This window comes from Pan troglodytes, chromosome 19, assembly GCF_028858775.2.
Source record: "Pan troglodytes isolate AG18354 chromosome 19, NHGRI_mPanTro3-v2.0_pri, whole genome shotgun sequence".
Lineage (NCBI taxonomy): Eukaryota > Metazoa > Chordata > Mammalia > Primates > Hominidae > Pan > Pan troglodytes.
This window is the reverse complement of record NC_072417.2, coordinates 17,145,886-17,166,882: the sequence shown is the minus strand read 5'-3', so window position 1 is coordinate 17,166,882 and position 20,997 is coordinate 17,145,886. Positions and strand designations below refer to the sequence as shown.

Genomic DNA, 20,997 nt, shown 5'->3' with positions numbered 1-20,997 from the left:
AGGCCATTTTGCATTGCTATGAAGGAACATACAAGGCTGGGTTATTTGTAAAGAAAACAGATTTATTTGGTTCACAATTCTACAGGCTGTACAAGAAGCATGGTACCACCTCTGCTTCTGGCGAGGGCTTCAGGGGACTTCTACTCATGATAGAAGGTGAAGGAGAGCAGGCATCACAGGGAGAGAGCAAAGGAGCAAGAGAGAGGGGAGCTGCCAGACTGTTTTTAGCAGCGATATCCCCCGCTGGAACCAGGAGTGAGAACTCAATTCTGCAGGAATGGCACTAAGCCATTCATGAGGGATCCGCCCCCATGGTCCAAATACCTCCCACTAGGTCCCATCTCGAACACCAGGGATCAAATTTCAACAGGAGATTGAAGGAACAAGTATCCAAACTATATCACTCATTAATTTCAATTTTGTTTTCTTTTTGTATTTTGAAGGCAACGAGTTTTTTGGGCCTCAGCCATTTTTGTAGGCCCTTGAACAATTCACAGGCCTTAGAACTATACCCTATCATGACTAATGGGTGAAGTAGCCTTGGTAAAAAAAATCTGATCCATGAATATACACTAAGGAGAAATTTAATTGCTTAGCCCTTATCTCCTGGTCTTTTTTTTTTTTTTGAGATGGAGTCTTGCTCTGTCACCAGGCTGGAGTGCAGTGGTGCGATCTTGGCCTACTGCAACCTCTGCCTCCTGGGTTCAAGTGATTCTCCTGCCTCAGCCTCCCAAGTAGCTGGGACTACAGGCATGTGCCACCACGCCCAGCTAAGTTTTGTATTTTTAGTAGAGACGGGGTTTCACCATGTTGCCCAGGATGGTCTCGATCTCTTGACCTTGTGATCCACCTGCCTCGGCCTCCCAAAGTGCTGGGATTACAGGCATAAGCCACCATGTCCAGCCTCTCCTGGTCTTTTTAAAGGGAAATGTGGACAGGCCATTAACACTAAATACATGAGTTCCTACTGGTGAAATCTTTGCTACTCTGGTAGACTGGTGGGGGCAGTACCACTGCAGGTGGGCCAAATGCCATGCGACTGGCAAGGTGTTCTCACTCTGAGCCTCAGTTTCCTCAAAGTAAAACAATGGGATTAGATTAGCTTGATGATGTTCAAAGATTTTGTTTTAGCATTGGGGCCCTTTTGCAAATGAAATCTTATATGGCAAAAAGCAGACGTGGGATGGATAGACTTCTGAGTTTAACCGCTATGCAGGATGTCTGTGAAGACATACAGGAGAACCTCCCCTAGGTGCCTGCAGAGATAGAGAGGTTTACTACCGGCAAGGACAGGTTTAGGGACCCCAGGAATTCCTGAGGCCTTGATTGGATCTCAGCTCTTAAGAACAGCAGTGTTTTTCAAACCTCATTGACAGTGACACACAGTCAAAAATAAAGTTTGCTTCAAGATATGGTACATATGTAGTGAAATACAAGTTTTCATAAAATATATACACTGTAAAATAAAAGATTGTCCCACACGCTGGCTGGGACAAGGATGTTTTGGGAATATAAGCCACAAAACTCTTCTTGGAAATCAATTGTATGCCTGATTAAATGCTTAAGCCGTTTTCTGATGAATTTTAATGAGATTATGACCTCTTGTTAGAAACCAGTTACCTATGCACTCAGCTAATATCAACCCTGGAGGGAAGGAATCCAAGGGCCTTTAACTGTCTTTTAATAAATCTAATAATCCTTAACTAGAACTTTTCTTTCTTTTCTTGTATCCAGTCTAACAATGATTATCTAGTCATTCTCTTTTCCTGTAAAGTGTCCTTACCTATAGATACTTGTTGAATTGACTTAGCAAAAGCCTCATTTCTTGCCGCAACATTGTAATAAGAACTTTGACACTGGGTCATAACTAAATTGTCCAAACCTGGCCAGGCGCGGTGGCTCATGCCTGTAATCTTAGCACTTTGGGAGGCCGAGGAGGGCGGATCACCTGAGGTCGGGAGTTCAAGACCAGCCTGGCCAACATGGTGAAACCCTGTCTCTACTAAAAATATAAAAATTAGCCGGGCGTGTTGGGCACCTGTAATCCCAGCTACTCGGGAGGCTGAGGCAAGAGAATCGCTTGAACCCGGGAGGCAGACGCTGGGCACCGCACTCCAGCCTGGGTGATAGACCGAGTCTCTGTCTCAAAAATAAATAAATAAAAAATAAAATAAAATTGTCCAAACCCACCTCCTTTCTTACCCTTTCCTCTTTCCTTCCTTCCTTCCTATTAAACAGTGTGATGTATTCTGATATTGCTCTACTGATATGTTTTATTCTACTCTATTTAATTTTTGAAATGCTGACTGGGACCCCCTAAATTGATTTCACCAGTCTTTAACGTTTTGACTGCAGTTTAAAAACCACTGGGATAGCAATCCTGGTGGACCACTTTATTAAGACAGAAACACATTGTTGCCATTATGAAATAAAATCAGAGATGGAAACCAGGAAAGATAAAGGCACATGGTGAAAGCTGAGATACTGTCTTCTGAAATTTAAAAAAAAATTAAAGGATGGGGGCAAGCCAAAAACTTTGAGAATATGTTTGCAATGCAAATAAGTGAGAATTTGTCTTCAGAATATTTAAAGGACTCAAGTAAGAAAAAGACATGAAAGAAGCAAAACGAGCAAAGATATGAATAGAGAAATCACAGAAAAAGAAACCCACAGGGGTAATAAGCATATGAAAGGATGCGCTACCCTACCAGTAGACAGGAAAGAACAGAACCTGGAATTATTAAAACTTCAGAAACTTGGAGGAAGGACCCTGGAGATCTGAAACTCAGACTTTTGATAAGGGGTGCCATTTGGCTGGTGCTGGTATTCTGAACAGGGATGCAATAAAGCTGCTTCTTCAAACATTAGAAAGTTGCAACGTGGATTCAGCTGCCACTAAGGGAAGGAACATCTGCTACCAGGGTGAATTAGTTACTGGTATGAGCTCGACATGGAGCCAGGTAAGAAGGCAGGAATATGGTTTGCAGAGACCTAGCCTTAGACAGGAAGCTGACTTTAGAAGGTAGAGGGTTGGAGCCAAGGGCGAAGCCTAACTCCCACAGTCAGTTCTATTGGTTAATCAGCATTTATATTTAAACTTCCATACTAAAAAGAAAAAATGGGCCAGGCGTGGTGGCTCACACCTGTAATCCCAGCTACTTGGGAGGCTGAGGTAGGACAATTGCTTGAGCCTGGGAGACAGAGGTTGCAGTGAGCCAAGGTTGTGCCACTGCACTCCAGCCTGGCTGACAGAGTGAGACTGTCTCAAAAATAAAATAAAATAAAATAAGATAAAATAAAATATTCTTTTCTATCTAACACAATGCAACTATTCTTCATAGAAATAAAGATGCTATTAGTCTCTCCTTGAGAAAAGAGACACACAAAGTCCCAAAAGTCACTGCATCCGTCTCTGGGAGAGAGTAATAATATTCATCTCTGAGCTATGATAATTACTCCATGAATGGAGTCGCAGTCCTGTCTGAATATTCTGTTATCTAAAAACTAAATTGTAAAGTTAATCTTCCACAAAACGTATATAAAATAATGAGGAGGAGACCTCCAGCTGGAGTAAAGTAAGGAACTGGATTTACCCTCTTGCCTGAAATAACTGAAGAAACAGACAAAAGTGGGTCCCACAATTGCCCCAGCTTACTGCCTGGAGAAAGCTTTCCAGCTGCAGAGTAGGGAGGAGCAACCCTGGCAGAGTCCTATCATCTTCCTGAGTTAAGGGGACAGAGAGAGCTGGCAGTACTGGCAGGCCAATACAGCCAGAATTCACAGGGCAGCATGCTGAAATTGAGGGTGTTGTACCGAAAGAGAACTCTAGAGAAACAAAGGTCCCCATCAAGTATTCAGCTGAACACAGGAGAGAAGGGGATAAGGAGTTACCTTGAAGATAGGATGTATCGACGGCAGGCACCTCATGGTGGCCACAACAATGACCTCAGCCATCAAGTGTCCCCTCAGAAGATGAGACTGCAGCTCACGGAGCTGGAAGTCAGAGCTGCGCACCCAGCATTGGGCCAGAAGCCAGGCCATTGGGGGATCCGTGGGCAAGAAAAGGGGAGGTGGTGGGGATCCTGTGTGGGGCAGCTGGAGCTGGAGCAGGGACAAGTGTGGGGAGAGAAGGCATGAGTGCCGGGCACTCAGCGATTCCCGCCCCCCTTGCATGTTAACCTCGCCCTTCGTCCTCCAAACCTGTTCTGCTTTCCCCATCCCACTCCTGCCTCTCCCTACAGCTCCCATTTCCTCCACTCCCCTTCCTACCAGCTCAGTGCATTAGCACCCTGCAAGCTGCTTTGCCTCCAGCATTCTGCAGAAACTGCTCTTCTGGTGCCTCCTCCAGCCTCCACTTCCCCTTTCAGTCCCTGCATTGTGGACAAGATTCAAACCGCCTGCTTCCTTCATCCCACACTGTTTTTTGAAATCTCATCTTTTGGCCCCACCTCTACACAAATGACTGAATCTCTTGTTCTCAGCTGCCTGCTGGACAATTTAAATGTCTTCCCGTTACCTCAACATTGGCCAGACAAAAGTCTACCTGGGCACCCTGTTCTCTTTATCAGTGCTATTTCTGCAGGCACCTGGCCTGGCTCCCCTTTCCCCTCTCCTTCATCTCCCTCTGCACTCGCATCCACCGGTCCTCTCCATCCCGACGGTCACTACCCACATCCGAGCTCCCCTCCTCCTGGGGTCAGTGCTGCGGCATGTTGCCCCAGTCCCTGTTTCTAGCATCTCCCCTCTCCAACCCACCCTAAACACCACCGCCCACACCGCGTGCCTATAGCATGTTTCATCACAGCCTTCTCCAGCTTCCCACTTCATGCTCCTTAGCCTGGCTTAGTCTGGCCCCGGTCCAACTGTCCCCTAGGAATCTCCTGACTCCTCTACCTCAGCCTCTGCCCAGTCTGTCTTGCCCCTGAGGACCGGTCCTTCCTCTCCCTCCTGCTTGTCTGAGACCTGGCCCTCGTCCAAGGCTGGCGACATCCCAACTCCCCGATCCCTCCTGGGCTGTCTCTGTCCTCAGGGACTTCCTCAGTCCCGGAGCTTCTGCAGACTGGCCCAGTCTGTCTCTCCAGCTACATTGCAAGGCCCTCCAATAGAGACTTGGCGCATTTCCTCCTTTCGCGTCTCCCGGGTGCCTTAGCCCAGCGCCTTTGAAGATGGTGCTTAGTGCATTTTGATAAGGGGCTGAGCTGAGAAGGCTGGAGACTGGGAGCAGAAATCCTGAGACCTCTCACCTGGATGACCATGGGCAAGAGTTTCCCATCAGGCTGCAGTTTCAGCATGACCAGAGGGGCAGCCAGGTGCTGCTGGCTACAGAGACTGACGTTGGCCTTGATCCCATCCAGCAGGGAGAAGTCAGCTTCGAACAATGTGCCTCCCTGGGTGCAGGAAGAGGTCAAAGGCTGCTATCAACATAAAGCATCTTCTTCCCACTCGGATTCCTCCAAGGGGGAAGAGAGAGAGAGAGAGAGAGAGAGAGAGAGAGAAGCTAACTTGTCTCCATCACCTACTTTGTACCAGGTAATGGATCATGTGCTTATTGCCTCATATCATTGTTTATTTTTTGAGCCAGGGTATTACTCTGTTGCCCAGGCTGGAGTGCCATGGCGGGACCACCATGGCTCACTGCAGCCTTGACTTCCTTAGGCCCAGGTGATCCTCCCACCTCAGCCTCCCAAATAGCTGGGACTACAGGTGCATGCCACTACACCAAAAATTACAGGTGCTAATTTTTGTATTTTTGTAGAGACAGGGTTTCACCACGTTGCCTAGGCTGGTCTCCAACTATTGGGCTCAGGTGATCCTCCTGCCTCGACCTCCCAAAGTGCTGGAATTACAGGTGCAAGCCACTGTGCCCAGCCTTATAATTTTTATACCTAGTTGAACGAGCCTCAATTGCACAGAAGAGGAAACAGATAATCAGAGAGGCTGGGTATTTTGCCTGAGGTCACACAGCTTACAAATAGCAGAACCAGGATTCACATCCAAGCCTATCTGCCCTTAATCCCATGAATTTCCTCTCTGTTGTTCCATATCGCCTCCTGATGAACAGCCACAGCACTCTGATCCTGATTCTCTTACTCTGCACACTCCCCGAATCCCTAGCACCATGGGCCAGTTACATTTCTTCATTTGACCCTGTTTCTGTCAACCATTCCATCTTGCACGCCCTCCCTCCACAGCTACTCTCGTGTGGGAAGGAGGCCGAGCAGCTGAGCTTCTCCAGGGTCCCTCAGGACCTCTCCTGCAGAATCCGTCCTTGCTGGCTGGCAGCAAGCCAGGCCCACAGTGGGTCCTGCAGCAGCATCATTGGCACTAGGCCACCCCACTTCACTGCTGAGCTTCCTCAGGGCTCTGATGTCCATACCTCCAGCTCCTTCTCCAGCTGAGCCTGCAGTTCCTCCATGCCTGGAGGGAACACTAGGCGAGCAGGAAGGTGAACGGAGCACCTCAGCACCACGGGGTTGGCGCCATTAAGAAACTGGTACCCAAATAAGGCATCTTCCTTCCAGGAGTCCCGCACGCGCTCTGGGGAAGGCAGTTGTTGAGCAAGTTGTGGGATCTGAGCTCTTGGTCCTTCCAACCCCACCAACCATGCCCCCTTGACTCCAGCCCACCAGAGGGACCCAAGTCTCTGGTCTCCCCACCCTGCTTCTTTCAATTCCCCTGGGTTGGGTGGGATCTGGGGGTAAGCGTCCTGGGAGACATATTGGGGTGGGGGACTGACCAGCCAGCTTGCTCTGGCCACAGCAGAAAATCTGGTTGAAGTCATTCAGATCATTCTAGCAAGTCGGAACATTATTTTATTTTTGAGATGGAGTCTCACTCTGTCACCAGGCTGGAGTGCAGTGGCGCAATCTTGGCTCATTGCAACCTCCACCTCCTGGGTTCAAGCAATTCTTGTGCCTTAGCCACCCGAGTAACTGGGACTACAGGCGCGTGCCACCACGCCCAGCTAATTTTTGTATTTTTAGTAGAGACAGGGTTTCACCATATTGGCCAGGATGGTCTCGATCTCTTGACCTCGTGATCTGCCCGCCTCAGTCTCCCAAAGTGCTGGGATTATAGGCGTGAGCCACCATGCCCAGTGTCAGAACATTTAGTTTTTGATAGTGAGGTCGGCCAGCCTTCAGGACAGAATGGGGCAAAGGGTTTGAGCATCATTCTGAGACTCCAACATGACAACCACAGGCACCGACCTCGGGCCGGTCCAGGGCAGTGCAGTGCAGCCCATAAGCCCCTTGGCTTCCACTAGACCAGGACACCTCCCTCTCACCCAGCCTCCCCTTGCTCTCACCCTTTGGCCAGCGAAACCTTAAAGTCAACACTCTTGTCTTCCAGAAATTGCTCATCCACAGGGAGGTCACATAGTTTTGCCCCAGCCACATTCAGAATTAACCCATCCTTTCCCCACCTGTGGGGCAGGAAAGAAATCAGGCGTGGGTGCTGGAAGCATCAGCAGCTCACGTGGGGTCAGGGGAGGAGGGCTCACTGGTACAGCTTCCTTCTCTCTTCCAGCTCCTCTTCCTGGTGTTTCTGGAACAGGCCTCGAGGGTCGTCGCCCACAGTACGGCCTAGAAGGCCAGAGGAGGGCTTGGCCAGTGACTTTTGGTGAGCGCCTCTTCTCGCCCCTGCCAGGAGAGCCTCATCACTCCGTCCTTCTGTGTGGCCCCTGCCTCTTGAGCATCACGCCCCTCCCCCAGGCTCCAGCCACTTTGTGCCAGCTGCAGCCACCGCCCCTTCGACACTCCCAAAGAGCCCTGCGCTCCAGGTTCCAGCACCCCCATCCTGCACCCTCTTCTCCACACGCGCATCCCCCCAGCTTCTCTCGCACCCCAGAGGCCTCCTGACACCCCCCAGCCCCGCGCTTACTGGTGCCTTCAGGCAGGCTCAGGACGCCGTCGACCTCCACCCAGCGGTAACAAGGGAACCTGACCTCGTCCCCGGCTCCGGGGCCCTACACGGAGATCCAGCTGCAGAACCTGAAGGAAGTGACGTTTGCGCAGTTTCACAAACAGCAGCGGCCCCAGGTACTCCGCTACTTCCACCTTGAGTTCTGTCTCCTGCGGGCGACAGAAGAGGCTCAGCCCCAGTGGGGCCTGGCAGGAGGGGCACCCGGCTGAGCCCTGCTCCCTCCAGCGCCCATGCCCTTCCTCCGAGCCTCTGAGAGGAGGAGACGTATCGGGGTGGGGGACTGAGCCAGAGAGAGAGGGACCGCGCCGAGCAGATGGCCCCAGGACTCGGTTCTGAGGGGACGGGGACGGCAGGTGGGAAGGTGCGCTCCTGCCTTCACTTTCTCCTCCCTGTGGTCATTGACTGTGCCAAGCGCTGGGCTGAGCGCTGCCGCGCCCTGGACGAGCGCGCTGTGGAGCCCGGACGCGCTGGTGGCAATTCCCGCTGTGCGACCCCCCAACCCCACCCCGCCCGAGGCTGAGGACCTGCAGGGGCCCCACCGGCCTGGGGACAACCTTCCCGGAGACCTGGAGGCGGAGAGGGCTCAGCCAGGGAGAGTGACAGAAAGGGAAGGCAGGGGAAAGGCGCGCAGGGCAGAGAGAGCGGCGGGGAAGGGAGGGCGAGCAGCATCTTGGAGCTGGAGCTCAGAGCCCAGGTGTGGGGGGTCAGCAGGTCCGGAGGCTCTCGAAGGTGGCGCCAGGGGCTTTGGATTTGGTCCCGAGAACAAGCGGGAGCCGTTCGAATGTGTTAAGCAGGGGGAGTGAATTAGGGAGAAATCATTCCGGCTTCAGAAGGGCTTGGAAGGTCTGCAGCAGAGGTGGCGAGGCCGCTGGAGGTTTGAAATGGCTTTTAAAATAGAGAAAGCGGGAGGACCGACGACCGCTCCGGCGACCGCAGTTTCCAGACACCAGAGCTGTGTGGAATGAGGGGCGCTCAGGAGCATCCCCTTAATTCCAAGGAGATCGAGTAGCGGAAACATTTATTGAGCGTTTACTGTGTGTCACCAACTGCCCACCATAGGGAGGAAAAAAGGGAGGAGGGAGCGCGCCTTTCCACCTTCCGTGCCCCGTCCCTTCACCATGGAGTCGCGGGGCCACCTGCTCCGTGCGCATTTTCTCTCTTTCTGGCTCCCTTTGCCCCGCTTTCTCGGAAGCTCGGAGCAAGGGCGTGGGGTGCGGGGAGCAGGGCTCCGCAGGTTCAAGAGGACGCGGGCGGTCGGGGGCGGGACGGATATTGGGCAGGGACGCGGGAGATGCTCAGGGTCTAGAACTGACTGCGCCGGATTCTTGTTTAGAGGGAGGTGAAGAGAGGAAGGAGGCGCGGGTGACACCGGGGGAGGCAGGAGGAGAGGGCTGGGAGGTGGGGAGAGGGGAGGACCTCATCCGGGCATGTTGCTTTGACGTTCCCTGAGACAGACATCCGGATTTGGGGATCTGGGAGAGAGCTAGAGCAGTGATGGGAATTTGGGCTTTCGAGGAAGAAAAAAAGTAACAGGACCGGGTAGAACACCCGGTAGATATGACATGAGATATGACGGGAGGTGGGTCGGGAAATCGAGAGCGTTCTCCTGTCTCGACTCCCCATCCCTTCCCTCTCACCACCCACTCCACCCCAGGTGATAAAGCCTGAAAGGTCAGAGATCCAACAGCGCTAGCGGTTGAAACGTTTTTTAAAATAGAGAAAGCGAGAGGACCGACGGCGGCTCCGGTGTCTGCTGAGTTTCCAGACAAGGGAGCTCTGTGCAATGAGGGGAGCACAGGAGCATGCCCTCAATTCCAAGGAGATCAGGTAGCCGGAAAATTTATTAAGCGCTTACTGTGTGCCACCTGCGTGTTTTCTGTCCAAATCAGAAAAGGATTTGGACAGAAAACACGCAGGAAGAAGGAATCAACCCCTGGTACAGCAGGCAGGCGAGGTAGGGGTAGGAGTTATGCACGTGTATGCAAGCCTGGATGGCTGGGAAGCCAACCTCCATCTAAAGGCAAGCGCGGACATGCACATACACACACACACACACCTCACAAGTTGGACTGCAAGAGAGGGTGAAGTGGGCGAGGAGACCCAGTCAGCCGTGGCATTTGAGGAAGGTACATTTAGGCCACCGAATTCATTCCACCAACTTTGCACACTTGTCTTCCTTGTGCCAGGCTCTGGGACTCATTCCTTTTGAGGGTAAAAGTCTGCCTCCCTGGACTCCTGCCCCTCAGGCGCTCCCACAGCCCGGCATTGCCCCCTCGGCATTCCGGAGCCAGCGCGGGCTAAGCGGGCCTGGCCGGGGATGAGCGGAGCCACCGTCCCCATATTCCTCGGTGCCCCGGGACCGCAAGAGGGAGCCGTGGTTTCCGGAACTCCTCCCGCCCCTCCGGGCTTTTCCTCTGTTAGGCAGGTGGCGATTCGGTGTCTTTGCTTGTTATGGCCGCTGCCGTCGCCCTGCAGACAGGTGAGTAGCGCTCTGAGCCTGGAGTCTTCGCAGATAGAACTCTCCTTGGCCCAGACCTCTTCTCCCGCTTCCCCGGGGCCTCCTTCCAGGCCTCACTCCCGGCAGGATTAGTATTTGGACAGGGAGGAGAGAAGGCTCTTGCAGCGTCTAGAAAGGCTAAGGTACTCTGCAGTTTTCCTAATTTGGTTTGTTCGCACATCTTTGCTATTCACACACGACCCCACCAGCTTCCCAGCGTGGGCGAGACTAAGGGAGAGGACTTGTGTCTTAAAGCGTGTCCTCCTTGTGTCTTAAAGCGTGTCCTTGATTGGTTTTCTGCTTCTCACATGAGCTTGCATACGTTTGAAATATCGTCGCCAGACCTGTGTATCATTGTGTTACTTGTGATTCTCATATATGCATATGTTCCATCATCTTTTAGGCTCTCTGGAGTCTCTTGTTCAGCTTGCATCCTAAGTTTTTCTTAATTGATTCAGCACGTAGCTTTTGCGAAACTTAATCACTGTTAACAATTGTCACAATGCATTATTAAAATAGGGGAAGCCACAGTTATTACAGCCTACCTTAGAGATCACTGTTAAAATTCCTACATAGTGGCCCATGAGTGGTAGGTATTGTGTCTCGTTTGTGTTGCTGTTTTCTTTGATGATTTCTCTTTACTTTTAAAGGTAACCCTCTTCCATGACTGTTCCTTAAAGTGGTGCGCTGTCCCAGTGGACCATGCTCTAGCTTTCCAAGCTGCTAGAACTGTCAGTGTTTCTCAGCCTTGGCACTATTGACATTTTGGGACCAGTGATTCTTCATCGTTGGCAGAGGGGAGGGTGTTGACCTGTGCACTGTAGGATGTCAGGTGGCATCCCCGGACTCTACCCGCTAGGTGCCAGTAGCACCTAATGTGCCACCCACCCCCTCCCAACAACTTTTCAACCAAACTAAAATGTCTCTAGAGGTTGCCATATATCCTCTGGGGGACAAAATCACACTTAGTTGAGAACCACTGTCCCACATTCTACACACAGAAGCCAAAAGGATATTTTTTAAATGTAAATGGCATCATGTCGTTCCCCTGTTGGAAACCCTTCAATGTTTTCCTGTTGACCTTAGAATAATCTCAAATTCCTTACTGTGGCTTAGAAGGCCTTCTGTGGACTGGCCCCTGCTTGCTTTTAACTCCTCTCTTCCGTTCTGCTTCCATGTCTATATAATTGCTTCTCTCTCACTCCAGCCACACTGGCCTTCTTTCTGTTCCTTGAACATTCAAAGCTGGTTCCCATCCACCCTTTGTGTTTGCTGTTCTTCTGCCTAGAATGCACCTGTTCCAGATCACTGTTCATTCACACATATCTCAGACTACATGTTAACTAATCAGCAAGGCCTTCCCTGACCATTTTATCAAAAGAAGCCACTTACTTCCATTCTCTATCACATTACCCATGTATTTCCTTCATAGTGCTAATCACAATAGAAAATTGTCTTGTTTCATCATTGCTTGTCTGCCTTTTCACCAGAGTGTAAGCTCCACTAGAGCTGGGACTTTGCCTTTTTTACTGCTATAGCCCAAGTTCCCAGAATACAGACAGTTCCCAACTTAAGATGGTTTGACTTATGATTTTTCGACTTTACAATGGTACAAAAGTGACATTCAGTAGAAATAGTACTTTAAGTACTCATACAACCATTCTTTTTCACTTTTAGTACAGTATGCAATAAATTACATGAGATCTTCAACATTTTATTATAAAACAGGCTTTCTGTTGGATGATTTTGCTCAACTTTAGGTGTTCTGAGCATGTTTAAGGTAGGCTAGGCTAAGCCATGATGTTTAGTAGGTTAGGGGTATTAAGTGCATTTTCAAATTACCATATTTTCAACTTACAATAGTTTTAACGGGAGGTAACCCCATCGTAAGTGGAGGAACGTCTAGTGCCTGGCACAGAGCCGGTTCTCAATAAATATAACTCTTCTCCATCTTCTTCAAACCTCAGGCCAGGTTTCAATGACCTCCTCTCACTTTCTCTTCTAAGATTATTTTTGCTTGCTGGTGGGTTTACTGTCATTTTTAACCACATCTAACCTACCTTAAAAAAGTGTATGGATGGGGGTGCCAGGTACAAAGACTTAGCATAAAGAAAACAACCATTTACTTTGAAACATAAACAAAGGCCAATTAATAATTTATGAGTCTGTTCCTTGCCCCTCAAGTTTTTAGCAGGCATGGAATCATTCCACAGGTCATTATTTCAGTTTGGTCTCCGTTCCTAAGGGGTGAAGGTTTTCTGAGGGCTGTGGATCCCAAACTCACCTGGCTCAGAGGATCAAACAGCCTCTCTTTGTCCATCAACCCGATTTAGACAGCATCCTGGGCCTGAAAACCTTCTGTGCTGGCTTCAAGTGAAAATAGTTCACTGGGTCAAAAGTAGGCTGGTCCAAGACGCAGGACGGTCAATAAACGTTGGCTGTGTTTAGAAACTGCGGCTTGGCTGTTTCTTACATTGATTTATGGTTTGTTTCCATGAAACCGAAAATGATTGGTCCACCTGGCAGCTGGCTGGCTGGTTGGCAACTGGAGGCCTTTCTGTCCTGGCTGAGGGCCCTGGCCCCATGGTGGCCTTTGGGAAGCAGCATCTCATCGGGCCGTTTTTTCGTTCTGGCGGGCGGCCGGCTTGGCCCGCGGGGTCGGGCTCCCCGCGCAGTGCAGAGACGTCTCCACCCTCAGGGACGAGGCTCTGACGTGGCGGGAGGTCGTTTCCGTGCGCTGCGAGGAGGATTCCACGTGCCGGGAGGACGCCTCGAGGATGCCAGGGAGCCGCTTCCCCGAGGGGGAGAGGGAGGGCCCCTCGCTGCGGCGCTGGGAGGTCTCCACCCGTCGGGACGACGTCTCCACGCGGTGGGACGAGGTCTCTACGCGGACCGTGGACGTCTCTGTGTAGCGGGTGGTCCCCACCCGGGGCGAAGACTGCTTGGCCCCTCGGGCTGAGGCCATTCTGCCGGCGTGAGGGGGCCAGGGAGGCCTCGGGGCACCCTACAGCCCAACGGTCACCGCAGGCAGAAGAGAGGAAAACTACGGTACTGCCATAGCCGGGAGCGCCACAACACGATGACGTGGAAGCACCATGGTCCTTCGAAGGCTAAAACACTGGACTCCTGCCCCTCAGGCGCTCCCACGGCCCGGGCCCCGCCCCCTCGCTATTTTGGAGCCAGCGCGGGTGGAGCCATCCAGGGCTGGTCGGGGATGGGCGGAGCCGCCCCGCCCCATATCCCACAGTGCCCCGGGACCGGAAGAGGGAGCCGTGGTTTCCGGAACTTCGCCCGCCTCTCTGGGCTTTTGCTCGGTCAGGCTGGTGGCGTTTTGGTGTCTTCGTTTGTTATGGCTGCTGCCGTCGCTATGGAGACAGGTGAGTAGCTGTCTGATCTTGGAGTCTTCGCAGATGGAACTCTCCTTGACCCAGACCTCTTCCCCGTGGCCTCCTTCCAGGCCTTACTCTTGGCAGGGTTAATATTTGGACAGAGAGGAGAGAAGGCTCTTGTAGCGTCTAGAAAGACTAAGGTACTCTGCAGTTTTCCTAATTTGGTTTGTTCGCACATCTTTGCTATTCAGACACCACCCCACCAGCTCCCCGGCGTGGGTGAGACTAAGGGAGAGGACTTGTGTGTGAAACCGTGTCCTCCTTGATTGGTTTTCTGCTTCTCACATGAGCTTGCCTAAGTTTGAAATATCGTCGCCAGATTTGTGTATCATTCTGCTACTGGTGCTTCTTATATGCATGCGCTCCATGATCTTTTAGGCTCTCCGCAGTCTCTTGCATCCTAAGTTTTTCTTTACTGATTCAGCCCCTAGCGTTTGCGAAACTTAATCACTGTTAACAGTTGTTACAACGCATTATTAAAATAGGGGAAGCCACAGTTATTACAGCCTACCTTAGTGATCACTGTTAAAATTCCTACATAGTGGCCCACGAGTGGTAGGAATTCTCCGTTTGTGTTGCTGTTTTCTTTGATGATTTCTCTTTAACTTTAGAGAAACTTCTAACTTACTCCTTTTAATCAGGGCTCCGCTTTTCTTAGATTTCGAAGGAAGGTTTATCTCCTCCCACTCCTAGTTTAGGAAGACCATCTCAACATTAGTCAGGTTTCTTTATTGCTCTTTCCTTACTACAAATCAGTATTATATACAGTGACCTTTGTTTTCCATGATTTTTGCTGTCTTGTCTCCTAGATGATGCTGGAAATCGACTTCGGTTTCAGTTGGAGTTGGAATTTGTGCAATGTTTAGCCAACCCAAATTACCTTAATTGTAAGTTGTTAAGCACCTCATTAAATTGAGTAGCTATTAATGATTTCTGACAGAAGAGTTGCAGTTCAAAATAGTATCTACTTTTACACATTCTCAGTTGAATGACATTACACTTATGCTGGTATATAGATATAATTGCGCACTGGGACTTGTGTTTTGAATCCAGTGTGTGTTGGTGGTGGGGGTGTTATGTAAATAGATCCTTTATATTAGGGGTAACAAATCACAGTTTAAGGATTGGTTTGACCTACAGATTTTTTTTTTTTTAATGCTTTTCAGTTCTTGCCCAAAGAGGTTACTTCAAAGACAAAGCTTTTGTTAATTATCTTAAATACTTGCTTTACTGGAAAGACCCAGAATATGCCAAGTATCTAAAGTAAGTTTAATTTTTTATAATCCTAAGCATGTGTATACTTTATTATATAATAGATTTCTTAGTTTCACATTGGGAAAAATGTATTTGGAATCTCTCCACTTCTTTTTGTTATCACCATCTTGATACAAGACACCCTCATCTCTAACTTGTAACACTGCAGTAATCTACTCCCTGGTTATCTCTGCTTCCACTTTTACCTTCCTGCCCCCATCTCCACCCCAACCCAAACCAAGCAAAACAGCTTTCTACACAGAAACCAACTTAATCTTTTAAAAATATAAATCAGAACACTTTACTTTCTTGCTTAGAACCTTTCAATGGCTTTCCATTCCATGCAGAATAAAATCCAGTCTTTTTTCTTGGGCTAAAGCCCTATACGATCTGGCCCTGCCTTTTCTGACCTTGTCTTTTACCACCCTTCCCATCTCACCAGGTTTCTGGTCCCTAAGAACTCACAATCTGTAAATGTAGTAGCATAAGCCATGGGCTGAAATTAAAAGAGGGTATCTGTAAGGAAGGTGTTTCTGGGGTTATTTGAAGGAGGTGATCTTACCTGAGTCTTAGAGTTGCTGTCTTTTATTTAAGGCCTCTTATTTGCCAGGAACAGTGCTAAATGCTTCATATGCATTAACTCATTTATATATATATATTTACCATTCAGGTCGTTCAGCAGACACTTTCATGTTAAGGCTTACTAAGTTGCAAGAAACATATAACCACAAAGCAATTCCCTTTTAATGGTTAAAAAAAACAAAACAAAACAAAAAAAACAACCCACCTTGAACTCACACCCCTGCTTTGTCTTAAGCAGGTAGAAAGCAATAGTGAACCTTTAAAAAAAAAAAAAAAAGTTTGAGAGGAAAATGTTTCAAACTTCTCTCAAAGTCACTTTTTTGTGTCCAATAACAATTGACTCATGAAGCATGTACGTCTTATGTTGCCTGCAGGACCGTTTGCACCTTTTCTGGCTTTTTATCCATTTAATAATCCAAAGAAAAGACTTTTAAGAAAAGTAGACTTCAACGAATATTGTATGTATGTAGATTTACAGACTCAGTGTTGGAAGCCTTAGCCACCAACAAGTTTAATCTTACCCACAACGTTGCCGAGAGATGGTCATCTACACTCTGGAGGTTTCCATTGAGCCTGTGTTTCTCTGTCAGGGACAGCTGATTCAATTGTTAGCCAGATATTAGAAAGTTCTTCCTTATATTGTGATATAATGTACCTCCTTGTAGCCCCAGTCTGTTTGTCCCTGGATTAAGCTAGAACCATTCTATACCCTCTTGAGGACAACAGCCTTCCAGATTTTACATTCAAGAGAGACTGCAAATTAGCCCCTTTTGGGCGTTTTATTCAGTCTGCAGAAGATTTTAGTTTTTTTAATACTTGCCAACGTTTAAAGATCAGAAAGTTGTATATAACAAATGCAGATTTCCAGCTACTCTTTCAAATCTGGAAGATCTAGTAACCATAGATCTTAATTCTCCCAAGTCAACAACTGGGCTGAAGCTGAGAGCAGCTGTCACTACTAGCTGCTTTCCACCTGGTGGAAGAGACACTTTCTACCACTTGGCCTGCTTCATTGATAGCCAGTAGGTGCCACTATAACATCTCTCTTCCATCTATTTTTCTCAACTACCCTCCGCCATTGTGCCATGGTGTCCAGATCTCATGAGTTGAGGTTCCCTCCTTTGGATATTTGGCAGTTGTACTTTATGCAGTTCAGCCAAGAACTAAACACAGGCCTTCAGGTGTGGTCAGAGTACAGTGGGCCAGAGGTCCTTTCTTTTCTTCATGTGGTCATATACCTCTATTAATTCAATTAAAGTTTATATTACTTTTGGGGGTGAGAGTGGGGAAGAGGATCACATTGTTGACTTGCTGGAAGCATTATGTCAACTAAAATCCTTCAGTTCTTATTTTCATCAATGCTGTTGGGTTCTCCCTATGTTGTTTCTTTTTAAAAACACCAAATGCAGAACTTCCCTTTTATACTGCTTCTATTTCATCTTGTTGACTTGTAGCCTATCAGAGTATGATTCTTTATTGTCATCTAAGGTATTCTGATATAATCACTGCATGTCTAAATTCTAGTTATTAACTAAATGCTACTTGAGACCATTCTCTTGGTTGTCACATTATTTTACAGTTGAAGAAACTGAACCTTAGAGAGGTTAAGTACCTTGTTAAAGGCCACCTGGCTGGAACATAACATCCTGGTCATTTTAACTACTAATGCTGTCATGAAAGGGAGTTAGCCAGGGCAGGTGTGAATAGAGCATTCTAGCATAAGCAGCCAACAATTAGAGCAACTGTGTATTTTTAGTGTGTGGATAGCAAATCTTTGCTGTCTTGGAAGTTACTATCTTAGAAGCATGGTATTAAGCCCTCTATTCAATGTGGTGTTCACATCAGTAGCATTGGTTTCATTTGGGAGCTTTTTAGAAATGCAGAGCTCAGGCCCCACTCCAGGCCTAAGGATTCAATCTGCATTTTAAGAAGTGACCCATATACACATTAAAGTTTTAGAAGCATTGCTGTAGTATCCTATTTTCCACACTTTAGTCATTTGCATATCACTTGTGCAACTTTGGCTTTATCTGCATACTTCCTGAAGGGGGCCTGCCCCTCCACACCTGTGGGTATTTCTCGTGAGGTGGAGATGAAAGAATGAGAAAAGAAATAAGACACAGAGACAAAGTATAGAGAAAGAACAGTGGGCCCAGGGGACCGGCACACTCAGCATGCGAGGACCTGCACCAGCGCCGGTCTCTGAGTTCCTTCAGTATTTATTGATCATTATTTTTACTATCTTGGCGAGGCGAGTGCAGCAGGGCAACAGGTGGCGAGAAGGTCAGCAGGGAAACGTGAGCAAAGGAATCTGTATCATGAGTAAGTTCAAGGAAAGGTACTGTGCCTGGATGTGCACATAGGCTAGATTTATGTTTCACTTAACACAAACATCTAACTAGCAGAGAGCAACAGAGCAGTATTGCTGCCAGCATATCTCGCCTCCAGCCACAGGGCGGTTTTCTCCTATCTCAGAATAGAACGAATGGGAATGGTCGACTTTACACTGAGACATTCCATTCCCAGGGACGAGCAGGAGACAGAAGCCTTCATCTTATCTCAACTGCAAAGAGGCCTCCCTCTTGCACTACTCCTCCTCAGCACAGACCCTTTACAGGTGTCGGGCTGGGGGATGTAAGGTCTTTCCTTTCCCACGAAGCCATATCTCAGGCTGTCTCAGTTGGGGGAAACCTGGACAATACCCAGGCTTTTCTGGGCAGGGGTCCCTGCGGCCTTCCGCAGTGCATTGTGTCTCTGGTTAATCGAGAATGGAGAATGGTGATGGCTTTTACCAAGCATACTGCCTGCAAACATATTGTTAGCAAGGCACATCCTGCACAGCCCTAAATCCATTAAACCTTGATTCAATATAGCACATGTTTCTGGGAGCACAGAGTTGGGGCTAAATTTACAGATTAACAGCATCTCAAAGCAGAACAATTTTTCTTAGTACAGATCAAAAGGGAGTTTCTTATGTCTTCCTTTTCTACGCAGACACAGGAACAATCTGATCTCTCTTTTCCCCACACTTCCTATATGTTAATGTATTTTAATTGTCTGTTAGCTTTTATGTCTTTTTAACTTGAAATAATTTCACTTACAAAATAGCTGGAAAAATAGTAAAGATAATTCCTGTATTTTCTTCACCCACGTATTCCAAATGTGTAACACTACAATCAGCAAAAATCAGCACATTAATATTATTACCTAATCTACAGACCTCATTCACATTTTGCCAGTTGTTCTGCTGGTGTCCTGTATGTAGTGCAGGATCCAGTCTAGGCCCGTATGTTGCATTTTGCTGTCATGTCTTCTTAGTCTCCTTTCATCTCAGTGGTCTTTTCTTTTCCATGACTATGACAGAAATGATTTGTATCCTTCATATATCTGCAGTCACATGAAGTCTATTTGTCCCACTACTGGTGACATAAATTTTGGTAACTTGGTTGAGGGTGGTACCGTCTAGGTTTCTCCATATTAAGTTGCTATTTTTCCTTGTGTATTTAATAAGTATCTTATAGGGAAATCCTTTGAGACTATGTAAATATCATATTACATGTATTTTGCCTATTTTAGCATCTTTTGAAGATAATTGCTTGAAACATTTTTTACTGTGATGATTTTCTAATTCTATCATTCTGCATTTATTAGTTTGGAATTCGATTGTAAGGAAGTATATTCCCTTGTTTTCTATTATTTTATTAAAGAAATTTACATCCATTTAGTGTGGACTTTTGGATTCTTATTTTTAGTAGAATTGTGAATTAGAATTATGTATTTTCTTGCGCTAAGTATTCCAGATTTGGCCATTGGGAGGCCTTTCAAGTTGACTCCTGAATACTTTTGATCCTCCCAAGAATTTTTAGCACTTTTTCTTCTGGCACTACGTAATGTTCCAGGCTCATCTTGTACTTTTCCTGTCTTATCCCTGAATCACCCTTTTCTCCAAGGAAACCTGCTCCTTGGCAACCACAATCTGGTCATTGTGTGTTCATTAGTACCACAGTGTCATTGCTTCTAGGCCCTGTCAGTACACAAAGCTCAAGAACTATGTATATATGTATGTATGTGTATACATGCACACACATATACATCTGTTTATTCTATGTCTGTCTATATTAAAAGCCTAAGTACATACTGATGTTTTCAATACCAGCTCAGTAACACAGGGTTCATTCTAGCCTTTTTCCTTTCTATGTCTATAACTCCTTTTCTGATAGCCAGAAATTTGGCTGTCCTTATCCACAGTATATTTACTTGTCCAATCCTAGAGTATATCTAATTTCAGAATTGGTATATCCCTGTGGACAACAAGAGTACAATGTATGTGCATAGTCCTTTTTCACACTCACTTTTAAATGAAAGTTGTCTTTTTATCCCTATTGAAGGAAAAATGAGTAACTATCAATTAAACACATAATTACTAAAATATGTTCATGTTCTTCACGTTGGAAACCACTAGAAGGGAATAGCATGGTTTGTCCCTAAATTTTCACTCTGCTTACCAGTTACTGTGTTGTGTGGTCTTGAGCAAGTTAATTTAATCTTTCTGAACTTAAACCTTCTCATTTTCGAAAATATTGAACACTGACCTTTGATGACTAATCGGGGAAAAAACCCTATGCTACCAGAGTGTACTAAGTTACTGTTATAGAAATGGTAGGCTACAAGATCGTTTTTAAGAGAATAACTGAATTATACCTTGGCATTATTTACCTAAATTATGTTGTTCCTTCACTTACAAACTTAAACCCAGGTACCCTCAGTGTTTACACATGTTAGAGCTGCTCCAATATGAACACTTCCGAAAGGAGCTGGTGAATGCTCAGTGTGCGAAATTTATTGATGAACAGCAGATTCTACATTGGCAGCACTATTCCCGGAAGCGGATGCGCCTTCAGCAAGCCTTGGCAGAGCAGCAACAGCAAAATAACACATCGGGAAAATGAAAAACTGGATACAAACGAGGCACTTAATACATGTATATAATGTATTTCTTTTGTACAGTGAAGACAAAAAAAATGAAAACTCTTCCTATCTACCTTTATTATGGTAGCCCCTAGAACCTTTAGTGTGCTTTTTAATCCAACTTTTTATTGTTAATAGACTATTTCTGTTAAACCTGAATTGTTCTTTGATTTCCCTGTGGATTTGTAAGGTGTTTTTCTTTTTTACGCATTTAGCATAATCAGCTGACTAAGAATGGAAAAGTTAGGTGCTTTAGACCAAATAAGGCACTGGGGCATGGGGTAGGGGTGGGCCACCAAGTATACTGAATTCTAAGGCTAGCTGTTCCTGACATATAGTAGGGCAAGACCATCTCCTGGAACCTTACTGTCTCTCAGATCAACT

At 47.2% G+C, this 20,997-nt stretch overlaps 3 protein-coding genes across 7 annotated transcripts; 1 reads left to right on the top strand and 2 right to left on the bottom strand.

The window, feature by feature from the left end:
* Positions 1-2,351: 2,351 nt before the first annotated feature.
* LOC750581 (polyunsaturated fatty acid lipoxygenase ALOX15) lies at positions 2,352-10,065 on the bottom strand. Of its 5 annotated transcripts, XM_054670783.2 has the most exons (6): positions 9,980-10,065; positions 7,882-8,072; positions 7,307-7,583; positions 6,377-6,537; positions 5,244-5,387; positions 2,389-4,101 (listed from the first exon to the last, which is right to left on the bottom strand). In XM_054670783.2, exons 3-6 carry the CDS (start codon positions 7,395-7,397, stop codon positions 3,847-3,849), a joined length of 651 nt encoding a protein of 216 aa, XP_054526758.1. In that variant the 5' UTR covers positions 7,398-7,583; positions 7,882-8,072; positions 9,980-10,065; the 3' UTR covers positions 2,389-3,846. The 5 variants fall into 5 exon arrangements, with proteins under 5 accessions (XP_063655591.1, XP_063655592.1, XP_054526758.1 ...); XM_063799521.1 differs by lacking the exon at positions 9,980-10,065 and having other exon boundaries at positions 2,352-4,101; positions 7,307-7,640; positions 7,882-7,991; XM_063799519.1 differs by lacking the exons at positions 7,882-8,072; positions 9,980-10,065 and having other exon boundaries at positions 7,307-7,423; positions 7,502-7,590.
* A 1,759-nt stretch (positions 10,066-11,824) lies between these two features.
* C19H17orf100 (chromosome 19 C17orf100 homolog) lies at positions 11,825-13,385 on the bottom strand. Its single transcript, XM_063799523.1, has one exon. The coding sequence runs from the start codon at positions 13,383-13,385 to the stop codon at positions 13,029-13,031; it is 357 nt and encodes a 118-aa protein (XP_063655593.1). The 3' UTR covers positions 11,825-13,028.
* Positions 13,386-13,499: 114 nt separating this feature from the next.
* Positions 13,500-20,783, top strand: MED31 (mediator complex subunit 31). The gene is made up of 4 exons (XM_523838.7): positions 13,500-13,797; positions 14,619-14,696; positions 14,976-15,072; positions 20,402-20,783. Exons 1-4 carry the CDS (start codon positions 13,500-13,502, stop codon positions 20,592-20,594), a joined length of 666 nt encoding a protein of 221 aa, XP_523838.5. The 3' UTR covers positions 20,595-20,783.
* Positions 20,784-20,997: the final 214 nt, after the last annotated feature.